This window comes from Aspergillus costaricaensis (genome assembly GCF_003184835.1).
Source record: "Aspergillus costaricaensis CBS 115574 unplaced genomic scaffold BO79scaffold_35, whole genome shotgun sequence".
Taxonomy (NCBI): domain Eukaryota; kingdom Fungi; phylum Ascomycota; class Eurotiomycetes; order Eurotiales; family Aspergillaceae; genus Aspergillus; species Aspergillus costaricensis.
This window is the reverse complement of record NW_020291835.1, coordinates 166,113-177,330: the sequence shown is the minus strand read 5'-3', so window position 1 is coordinate 177,330 and position 11,218 is coordinate 166,113. Positions and strand designations below refer to the sequence as shown.

At 46.3% G+C, this 11,218-nt stretch overlaps 4 protein-coding genes across 4 annotated transcripts in view; 3 read left to right on the top strand and 1 right to left on the bottom strand.

Annotated features, from left to right (window-relative positions):
• The window catches only part of BO79DRAFT_231918 (uncharacterized protein), a gene marked incomplete at both ends in the record, with an annotated part of 2,232 nt that extends 143 nt beyond the window's left edge, over positions 1 to 2,089 (top strand). The window contains 3 exons of the mRNA XM_025684189.1: positions 1,046 to 1,382; positions 1,481 to 1,576; positions 1,703 to 2,089. Of these exons, the coding sequence (XP_025535826.1) occupies positions 1,046 to 1,382; positions 1,481 to 1,576; positions 1,703 to 2,089 (820 nt within the window). The remainder of the gene's footprint in view (positions 1 to 1,045; positions 1,383 to 1,480; positions 1,577 to 1,702) is intronic.
• Positions 2,090 to 2,721: 632 nt separating this feature from the next.
• Positions 2,722 to 5,608, bottom strand: BO79DRAFT_274084 (thioesterase domain protein; the record flags this gene model as incomplete). Its single annotated transcript, XM_025687568.1, has 1 exon — positions 2,722 to 5,608. Exon 1 carries the CDS (start codon positions 5,506 to 5,508, stop codon positions 2,722 to 2,724), a length of 2,787 nt encoding a protein of 928 aa, XP_025535825.1. The 5' UTR covers positions 5,509 to 5,608.
• An 843-nt stretch (positions 5,609 to 6,451) lies between these two features.
• Positions 6,452 to 8,366, top strand: BO79DRAFT_274082 (CAIB/BAIF family enzyme; the record flags this gene model as incomplete). Its single annotated transcript, XM_025687567.1, has 4 exons — positions 6,452 to 6,800; positions 6,858 to 7,156; positions 7,220 to 7,714; positions 7,774 to 8,366. 4 exons carry the CDS (start codon positions 6,452 to 6,454, stop codon positions 8,317 to 8,319), a joined length of 1,689 nt encoding a protein of 562 aa, XP_025535824.1. The 3' UTR covers positions 8,320 to 8,366.
• Positions 8,367 to 9,174: 808 nt separating this feature from the next.
• BO79DRAFT_274074 (pyridoxal phosphate-dependent aminotransferase) lies at positions 9,175 to 10,951 on the top strand (the record flags this gene model as incomplete). The annotated part of the gene is made up of 9 exons (XM_025687566.1): positions 9,175 to 9,248; positions 9,315 to 9,360; positions 9,422 to 9,523; positions 9,580 to 9,685; positions 9,739 to 9,811; positions 9,878 to 10,025; positions 10,089 to 10,102; positions 10,163 to 10,586; positions 10,664 to 10,951. 9 exons carry the CDS (start codon positions 9,175 to 9,177, stop codon positions 10,949 to 10,951), a joined length of 1,275 nt encoding a protein of 424 aa, XP_025535823.1.
• Between the last annotated feature and the right edge of the window lie 267 nt (positions 10,952 to 11,218).

Below are 11,218 nucleotides of genomic sequence, written 5' to 3'. Positions count from 1 at the left end.
TGCTGCTGGTGTTGATGCTGCTGGTTGTGGTTGTGGTGATCATGGTGATGGTGGCCTTGGTAGTGCTGACTCTGGTGCTGATACTGCTGGCGGTGACGATAGTGGCGCCGCCGAATCCTCTGTTGCCATTCGACCGCGACGCGTCTAGCTCCTAGTATTTCTATCCCGCGGTATAGGTAGCAGTTCGCGATTGAATGGCCCCCGCGGCCACAGAACCGGCATCTTCTGGGTCTCCAGCCACCGCGTCTGCCACGGTCACGGTCACCACCGCGACCACCGCGACCGCCATTTCCATGTTCTTCGTAATAAGTAGAAGCTCCAGTGTTGCTAGCCGATGGCATGATGTTTACCGGAACTTCTATGTATCAAATTAGAGGAGAACTAATCTCTGGAAGGAATGCGACTACTGTCATGATCCCGCCTGGTGCGCTTCAGGAGTGAATCATCTGGCTATCTATTCCACTAGACTATCCAGTAAAAGACTAGAATTCTGAGTCAACAGACTCGGAACGCGCATCTCTTATAAGCTTCAATTCACTAAGTTCTGCTAGGCATGTGACTGGTTGTCACAACTACCTAGTCCTCCAGCACCTATCATTGTTAGAACAAGGATCTTACATGTTCAGAGTATACACCGATGTGATAACTGAACTTAATTATCTTCTCCCACAAGAAGAGAAATAGAAGATGATATTAACTAGAAGATTTATGAAATGATTATAAAAAAAAATCTATCTAAGTTATTTTTATTATATATATTATACTGACTGAAAAGACATGGTTCGAAATTATTTTATTTTAATTGAGATTATTTAGTTAATCCAAGAACTTACTAGAAAGATAAATAAGAAAAACAAAGATATTATTTATATTAATAATAAATATCTTACAGATACTTTGGATATTATTATATAATATATTTCTAAATTAAATATATTTTACAGTTAATAAATCTAATTATAATTAATATATAAAAGCCAGCTTCTAACAGGTTGATTAAATTAAAATTGAGAATAGTAACTTTGATTACAACTTCAAATAAAAGAATTTTTATTATTAACTTCTGTTTGTTTTGTTCGTTTGCTGCTTTCGTTGCTGTAGAACGCTCCTCAAGACTTAGGAATTATTGGACGACGGTTCAGAAACTCTGGCCAAAGCCACTGGAAGCAGGCTCATTGGGAGATCGATTCATTGTGCTCAGACCCCAAAAGACCATCACCACCCAGACCAAAGAAGAAAGCCAAGAACAACAGACCCAATCCGAAGTCCACAAGGGAATCACTTGCTCAGTTCCGGGAGTTGAGCCCTTATCTATTGGGGCTGTCTGGTTCCCGGAGGCCCCAGCTAAATCTCTACAGCGACTAATCATTCACTCTACCCGAGTGCTTATGTGATGTTCGGTAATCGTCCTGGGGAAACCAGTAATATAGGTTTTAATAAACTGTGTAAAATATCCGGATAGTTAGTGTTTACTATATAGTACCGCTTGTCTTGGGATAAGAAAACCACATTCTCTGCTGCCTTCCAGGATGGAATTACTGCCTATGTTTATGCGCTCGAGGTTCTCAAGATTCCAGTATCTTAGATTGCATTCGCTGGCGACTCTGCAGGTGGTAACCTTATCATGGCACTGCTCCGCTACATTAATAAGGAGAATCCGGCGCTTCCATTACCTTGCTGTGCAGTTTTATTGTCTCCTTAGGTTGATCTGAGCACTGAATCTATTGAGCATATGCTCCTGAACCGCAATTATATCACTGACTTTGTCAAACAGAATTTCCTTGACTGGGGCCGGAAGGCTTTTACACCTGAGAGATGGGATAGCAGTAATTCCTGGATTATATTTCTAAGGAATGAGACTCAGCTGGGTATCCTGGTCTTTATCAATGCTGGTACATCAGAAGTTTTCTATGATAATATCATGAAGTTTGCAGAGAACTTAAAGAAAAAGAGTAATGAGATTAAAGTGCTTGAAACTCCTAATACAGCCCATGTTCCTTATCGGCTGGGTAAGAATTGGAACCTGGAAGATGCTCAGGCTATTTGCTTGACAACCATGACTAAATTTCTCGAGAAAACTGGTGTTTGAGTGGGCAGTTATAAATATACCTCTTCTCGAAGTGCTCGAGATAGACCCGTCAATTGATCGAAATGTTCATGTACATAAATTAGAAAACTTGTGCAATACCTTATATCTCCAGCTTATAGAGAATAGATGCAGCTTTGGAGACTTCTAAGTGCAGTTTACAAATTACTTGACTTAAGATTCAAAATGATAAAAAGATATATATTCATCGGACACACACATCTCCGTAGCTTGACTAAGTAGTGACACCGAGCTCACCATTCTTATCGTCCTAGAAGAAAAGTGATAAGTACCGAAGACCTGCGATTTTCGATCTTTCCACCACAAATTGAGACCGAAACATTTATCTATGTAGACAATACAGCCTCAACACAAAACCAATTGATCACTTGGGCACAGCTCACACGAAAAGAAGTTTGATGGGACATCATTACACTCCAAGCGGAGGGATCATCACGCGGCTGCGGTTCGCCATACTCTTCCCCGTTAGTGTTCTTTGCAAATATTCAACGGTCATTGATCTTCAGTTAATTTCCAAGAAAGGTTAATAGTAGATATTTGCTATTTAGATGAGACTACATAAACTCACATACTGCCATTACACCGCCTCAAGCGAAGACATAAGAGACTAACCACTAAAGACCCTGCAATGCCATTGCCTCACTCAACCTCTTCACAAACACCTGAACATGGTCCGGTCCCAAAACATTAGCATGGTCACCTGGCACATGGCTCAAATTGATTTTCTTTTTGGAAAAGTTGTCCCAAGCAGCTAGACATTTCTTCCAGTCTTCAGGTGTAACATTCAAGAACTCCAGCGGAGTGCAATGAAAGACATCCATATGAGCGTTGACGACTCCATTCGGCTCATAGTCTCTTCCTATCTCCTGTAAACTGAAGGTAACGTTAATCCACTGCTCTAGGTCGCCTTTATCCAAACCCAACGCGAGGAGCTGAGCAGGATCCACTTCCTCGATTACTCTGGCCAAGGCTTCTTGCTTGTGGAGTCCGGAGAGCTCCGTGATGAGAGTCCGGTATGAGTCCCGAGAAAGAAGGCCGAGAAAGTAAGAAATGTTAAACAAGCAGTCTGTCCATGTAACTTTCTTCAGGATTGGACTAACATATGGAGGGCGATTAAGACCGGCTAGGTATTGAACTTGATCGCCTTCTTTCTCGATGTACTTTGCAAGTTCGAATGCTAGCATTGTTCCGTAGGAGTATCCGAGGATAGCGTAAGGGCCGTTCGGTTGGAGCTTCTTCATAGCGGAGTGGTAGGTGCGGATGCATTCGTCGATGCTGGTGAAGTATGGCTCCTTGTGGTGGAATCCGCGGGCACGGAATGCGAACACGGGTCTGTCTGTGATGAGCTTGGCCATGTTGATGAATATGAGAGCTTCGCCTGCGGCGGGGTGTATGAGCCATAGAGGAGTTTTGTTGCCGTTGGGCTGGAGCTTGACAGCTGGGATGTATTGGTGGTGGTGTTGGCATGTTTCAGATAAACCACGGACGGTGTTGTGGGCCATCATCGTGGCGAGGGGGATTGGCTCATTTAGTGACAGTCTCGACCGCAAGCCATGTTGAAGCCGGATAAGCGTTAATGAAGTAAGGCCAAGCTCGAAAAGGTCGGTGTCGATTCCGATGTCTTCTTGAGGTACGGATAAGAGTTCTGCTAACTCTTCCACGATTGCTTGCTCGGTCGGGGACCCGGGTGGTCTGTATATTGATTGTCGATATCTCTTGATCATTTCTCTGTTAGTAGCTTCTTCCATTTTGTAATAGCCACTCGCAACTTCCCGCTGCAGGTTAGAACGAGGAAGCTTCCCCAGGGATGTGCGTTTTATACTTTGTAGAGGCAGAATATACGGGCGCACATTTGTGATCATTGTAATGCGGTGCGTTATCGCAGTCATCATCTCATACCTAGCTTTGGCATCTCTAACGCAGTAGCTATGCTGGTAGATGACGCAAGGTCTCTCTGTGTCTGCACCCCTGGGACGGAATGGAAAGCATATCACACAGTCGGAAACAATCCCCGGTATTTTTGCGTCCTCTATTGCGCCTTCCAGCTGCTGCGGAACATATTTGACGCCATTGACAGTGATCAATTCTTTCGTCCTGCCTGACAGATTGATTCTGCCATCTGTGTCTATGTAGCCTGTGTCCCCGGTTCGAAACCAGCCATCTGGACTGAAAGCCTCGTTGGTGGCTGTATGATTGTTGTAATAACCAGAAAATACAAGCGGGCCTTTGAGTTCCAAGTGCCCTACTTCTCCTGGACACGCGAGAATGCGATCCGTCGCTATGGAGACGATTCGTGCCTCAACGCCAGTAACACATCTGCCTAGAGCAGCAAATTTGTTGTTGTTACAAGTGTCATGTGCAGGAAACTCCAAACTATAGATGCACCCTGCACAAGTCTCGGTCATGCCAAATCCAGGGACGATGACATTTTCAGGTGCGCCGTGTTGGGCCAGTAATCGCGACACTTTTGCACCGGTACTGACAACAACAGCCTCCCCACCAGACACAATGTATCGCAGACATTTCAAGTCAAAGTGAGGTTCATCTTCTCGTCCGGGGGCTTCCAAATAGCGGCCAACCTCAGCGAGGAAGAAATTGGGTGCAAATGTTCTAACCACCCGGTGTCGACTTATGAGATCGAGGAACAAGGCTGGGCGAGAAATGATCTCGTCGGATGGGACGTGAACCTGATCGCACCCGACAAATAGTGCATGGAGATGGATCTCGATTAAACTTCCCACGTGGTCGAGACGAATCCAGTTCAGAAACGAGTGGCCAGTGCCACCAACGCGTAAGCATTGGGTTTTCCCTTGAAGGGAAGCCAAGATCTGATTATGCGTCAAGGACACAGCTTTGGGTAGACCAGTACTTCCGGATGTGAGCATCAACAAAGCAGGATTCCAGCCACCGCGGCCAATGGGTACTCTGGAATTGGTTTCTGTAGTAGCGGCAAAGTCGGCTGGTGGATCACTCAAGGATTCTACGGTCACAACGTGCAAAGGAGCCTTTTGTGGAAACTGGTCTTGGAGGCTTCTCCGAGTTAGACAGATAGGATTCTCGAACAGCTCGCTTAGGTGACAGAGATGTCTTATCCGGTGATCTTCATTTCGAGGTAGAGCAGTGGACATTGCAGGGATGCAACCTGCATATAAGGCAGACCATAACCATATGATGTTGTCCAGATGGTCTTCAAAGTGAAGTAGTATGACAGGAGACTTGGTGTCGCACTGCAGCCGGCGCAGTTGTATAGCATTAGTTGTGGCCAACGAGTCGAGCTTTGTGTAACTCAACCTCGTGGGAGAGCCGATCCCAGAATAGCCAGGAGGGTAAGCACAGACACCACGAAGCCCTTGGTATTCTGCTGCTTTGCGGAGAATGTCTATCAAAGAAATCACAGTCATTGTGTGAGTAAATAATGTAAGTAATTAAGTCAGGGCTCAAATGAATGTGAAGAGATATGACAAAGCTTTGTGCCAGAACCGAGAAAAAAAGAAGTGTTCGATGCGACTGTTTGGCGAATCCCGGAAGCATGCATCGAGACATGCCATTTTATACATCTCGACATACATATAAAGATTAAGCAACAACATTTTCTGATTTTTATCTTGCTTGCGAATGAATCGCATGGAAGATGACATGGCTGGAATCAGAATGCGGTCTGGAAAGATGCGCAAGCCCACTCATGGCAGGATCCTCCTGGCAAATATGTGACGATCTGCCTTTCATTTTGCTTGTCCTTGTATAGCCAAAGTATCGCCTCGGATAAACTATCCAGGAAGGTGATTACGCACATCATCGGACCAATCTCTGTATAATTAGAGAACAGCGTCACAGATCCTTTGTATGAGGTAACATTCTCCGTACTACCTCAGGGTTGGCAAATGCCGAGAACCCCGCTTTTCTTGTCTCCTATTCGATTCTATTACATCTTCTCTGTACTGGTTCCCATTTTGGATGTGGGACAACGGATTGCATCAGCGAGGGGCGATCGGTTATCCATCCATTGATACTGTAGGAAGCATTGGCACTCCCTTCCTGATAAAACCAGTACTATGTCATAGTTGCATTGTTTCGGTACGATCACTCGAGGATGGTCGGAGTCAGACTCGTGAGAGGAGACCATGAGATAATAATCAATGCAAGGGATTGTGCCCATCTCACATGCCTCGGATACCGGTGACTTGGGTTAAACATGAGACACTGATTCTTGAGGCTATTTATGAGGCCTTGATACATTGATGTGTAGATGAATTTGCGGACACCAGCCAGCAAAAACACAAGAACTTGAATCTGCTAGCTTTATACCGAACTGCATCGTTCATTTCACAGGTAATAACTAGCAACATGTATCGGCCCTCAGAAGAGGCAAGAAGGATTTTCGACCTTCTGCGTCAGAACTCGGAACGCCTCGGTCTTCCGGTCGATAATCTTACTAGCCAAGTACAATTTCATGCTGATTCAGATACGATTTACTATCCGATCCCTTTCAAGGTCACTGAGACCCTGGCCGCTCTCAAAGGGATAGAAGGGGCCCTGGCAGCTTTGATAGCGGATCTACAATCAGGGACTAAGCCACATGAACGAAAGACTACAATCAACCTTGGAAGAGCAACGATTTTTGGCTTTCAGGCACTAGTCACCAAGATCGATGGATACTCTCGGTCTGACCCCGAGGTCAAAAGGTACTTGAAAGGTGAGACAAGTCGCTGTCTTTTCCATGGTGCAGAGAGCGGGGAGTGACAACATGAAGATACGGATATCCATGCTGCACAATCAAATCCGTATCGGCGGATGGCTGCCAGTATGTATCGGACCAAGAACGATAACGAGTTCTTCCATCTGCATGGCTCTTTGAACCCCACTCCCACTCTGAATATGATCGGTCTAGACAGCCACAACGCAGATCTCACTAAATACGATGATATCATAAATACCATCCAAAAGCAAGTTCAGAAGTTCTCCGCAGCTGAGCTAGAGACCCTCAATGAGACTTATCGGCAAGCAGGAGTCACGGTGTATGAGTACGAGGAATTCAAAAACACTCCTCATGTAAGGTGATCCTTGCAGCTCACACGGACAGAAAAGCCAAGATATACTCACATTACCGGGCAGGGTAGAACGAACATTCAGGAACCATGGTGGAAGGTCATGCGCCTGCCAGGGGAGGCACCTCCAGCCGTGCTCAACCCTAGTGGGAGTCCTAGGATACTCGAAGGCGTCAAGGTCTTGGAGCTCTGTTGTGTCGTTGCAGGGCCCATCATCGGTCGTACATTAGCCGAATATGGAGCGGATGTCTTGAAGATTACATCGCCAACGGTGCCTGACGTACCATTTTTTCAGGCCGACAATAACATGGGCAAGCGTGCTGTGGAATTAGATCTCAAAACTGACGAGGGCCGCCGCCAGTTCGAAGCCCTTCTCGCCGACGCTGACGTGGTCATTGATGGTTACCGCCCTGGCGCGCTTCGAAAACTTGGATACAGTCCAGAGGGTATGGCTGCTATGGCAGAAAAGCGTGGGAAAGGCATTGTCTGCGTAGACGAAACCTGCTTTGGGCATGCAGGCGAGTGGTGCCATCGCCCGGGATGGCAACAGATAGCGGATTGCGTATGTTACACACAAAATAAGTTTTGCAGGGACATAACAGAATACTGACCTGCAGATAGCTCACCGGGTTTGCAAGGTGTCATGGGAGGTTCCTCGGCCGTGTGGAACCCATGGTATCCCCGTTGCCTATAGCAGACTCCGGCGCGGGCTGTATGGGTGCTATCGCTGCCTTGACTGGCCTCTACAATCGGGCTCAATATGGCGGCTCATATATTGGTCAGGTCTCCTTAATGCAGTTTAACTTACTACTCTACGCTACCGGAAAGTATCCTGAGTCGGTGGAGTCACAGCTGCAGAAATCCTTTGCTCCTGCATTCTCCAAAATACGCTTCTGCGATAGCGTTGGCCGCAGCTCTGTCTTACCATTAGAGGTCATGAGGGAACAATTTCCATACCTCTTCGCAGAACCATCCCCTGAAGATCGCCAAAAGAACCTGACAGAGGTGTGGTACTCTCATCACTACGGTGCAGACGTGGAGGTTGTGCGACCTGTGGCTGAGATTGAGGGAGTCGTGAACGGTTTTTCTCGTGCAACGCGACCAAACGGTGCAGATGCATCTCCATCTTGGGATATCCCTGAAGAACAGGGTTCCCGGAAGCTTTAGACCAATGCAACTCTGCAGATGAGACGAATTGCAACATCGGACGGAACAGGGTGTCAGATCCTGGGTTTTCTGGGTCAGATTACAGGGAAGCCTACGAATGAGGTCTGCAGCGACGGGCTTTGAGGAACATCTCATTGCGCCAATTGGTCCGATTTTGCATTATAGTTATAACTCGCATATTTCCGCCCACCCTGTTCTGTGTTAGTATGCTGATGTCCCATCCATTCATTTTCCCAACTCCTATTCTACCAAGGCATTTCGTTACTGCTCGGTGTAGATATCAAGAAATTCTTCACATGCAGCCCCACTATAATGGTAGGTTGCATACAATCCCAGCATCAAACAGGTCACAGAGTAGCAATACTGAGATGCGTTGATCTCGCCCCGCCCATCCTAAGTCTGTCATGCACATCGGTTCGAATTTCCGCTAGTCATAATTGCGCTTTATGGGTGCCTGGCGACAGGAAGACGAGAATCGAGGTTATTACGCTATCACATCAACCTTGTGATAATCCCGACCTTGGTTTTGCCTCGGAATGTAAGCCCTTACTTCCCCTTTGCATGAATTGGTAGTATATGCACCATGATACTTGGTCTCTGCGCAACGGGATATAGATTCCGTAGTCAAGAGAAGAGAATGGAGTACATATAAGTATTGACTTTTGCAAATATGGGACTTGACCCTGTTCTCTGATCATGTAGATGCTTCGTCACAAATAGAATATATCCCCCAGAGTTTCTGACCATCCGCATTACCTTTCCAACAGACTCATAGGCCGTTCAGAGCACTGCACTGTCGCATAATAGCAACGTTCGTTAACCTCAGGCTAAAAGATCCCCGGTCATTGAGCGAGCATGGATGCGCAAAGCAGCACCAAGACTTTCAATCCTCCAGCGCCAAGAGTGCCCTCTGACAGGCTGGATGTTTGGTATGTTCGTCATCTCCAGGCTCCCCAACACCTTTACGACCAGAAAGACTAACCAAGCATCTACAGGTCAATTGTCAACGAAGCAGCAGCCGTATCTCCAATCCAACCAATCGTGAACCTAGGACAAGGCTTCTTGTGAGCCTATTTCTTCTGTTCGTGTGGCTCACATATAGCTAATCACCGATAAAGTGGCTTTTAATCCGCCTCGATTTGCTATAGATGCGGCCAAGGAAGCCCTCAATCGGGTTGATTGCAATCAGTGCGCTCCAACGAAGGTAAAGTATGAAGCACAATCTCGTCAATTAGAGAGAATCTATACTAAGTTCAACAGGGCCGCCCAAGTCTGAGAAAGGCTATTGCGTCAGCTTATTCGAAACTTCTCGAGAGACCAATTGACGAGGGCAGCGAGGTCGTCATCACTTCGGGTGCGAATGAAGGTAAGACTGCATATAAGATATTTCTGGATGGTCGCAGATTAATAAATATGCAGGCATGCTATGTGCATTACTGGCCTTCATTTGTCCCGGTGATGAAGTCATTACATTCGAACCGTTCTTTGACCAGTAGGTCTTTCACAAACAGTTTTATCTCTAGATAACTAACCAGTAGCCACCATACGGTAGATATAGAAGTGGAATTGAACTGGCCGGTGGTACTCCTCGCTACGTGCCTCTTCACCCTCCGAATGACAGTAACAGGGCAATATCATGTGCCTCTGAATGGACAGTTAACTTTGAAGAGCTTGAAACAGCCATAAACAAAAACACGAAGATGATCGTATGAGCCATATCCCTCTGGTACTTTCTATATGACTTCCATGTACTTACTAACCAAACCCAGATCCTCAACACACCGTACGCACAACACCCTCCACTTACACCTCACTAACCCAGCAACTAACCACCGCGCTACAGTCACAACCCTGTCGGAAAAGTCTTCACAGAACCAGAACTCCAACGCATCGGCGACATCTGCTTAAAGCATGACCTCCTCATTCTCTCCGACGAAGTCTACGACCACCTTTATTATGTCCCCTTCACGCGAATCGCGACCCTCTCCCCTACCCTCTACGACCACACACTAACCGTCGCATCCGCCGGCAAAGCTTTCCACGCCACAGGCTGGCGAATCGGGTACCTGATCGGTCCACAGCCGCTCATCAAGAATGTTTCTGCGATACACACGCGCATTTGCTATAGCAGTGTATCTCCGTTACAAGAAGCAGTGGCGGTTGCTTTTGAGAAGGCAGACGAAAACGGCTTCTGGGAGTATAGTCGGCAGGAAATGAAGGGTAAGATGAGGTTGTTCTGTGAGGTTTTTGAAACTTTGGGGTTACCTGTTAGTTTTTCCCCTTTCTCTTTACCTTTGGAGATTTGGAAGGAAGAAAGATCCTGCATATTAACAAGAGGTCCTAGTACACCGAACCCGAAGGCGGATACTTCGTCCTAGTGAACTTGTCCAGGGTACAGATTCCTAGCGATTATTCCTTTCCAGCACACATCGAACCACGCAGAAGGGATTTCAAGCTTTGCTGGTTCTTGATCCAGGAGATAGGCGTTGCTGCTATCCCTCCGTCGGAGTTTTATAGTGATGATCATGCGCATATAGGAGAGGATTTTCTTCGGTTTGCGTTTTGCAAGGAAGATGAAGTGCTGGGAATGGGCAAGCAGCGGTTACTCAAGTTGAAGAGGTATATTGTTTGATGTAGATGGCGATGAAAATTCTAGGTTACTGAGACATTTGCTGCCAGAATTATACATGACCAATAGTCTTGTTTGGTTTTAGTAACATCTTTATGCACTTCGTAGTGGCACGTATGATGGGAGGGTATACTAGCTGGAGGGCAACAAGGTCTGCTGGGTCTTGTTGCTAGCATCTCGAGTGTAAACTGAATGAAATCGAGTCTAATCGATATGTCTATTCACCTAGCTTTTACTTATCACTACAAGATAGCAGGTATTAACCCTTAT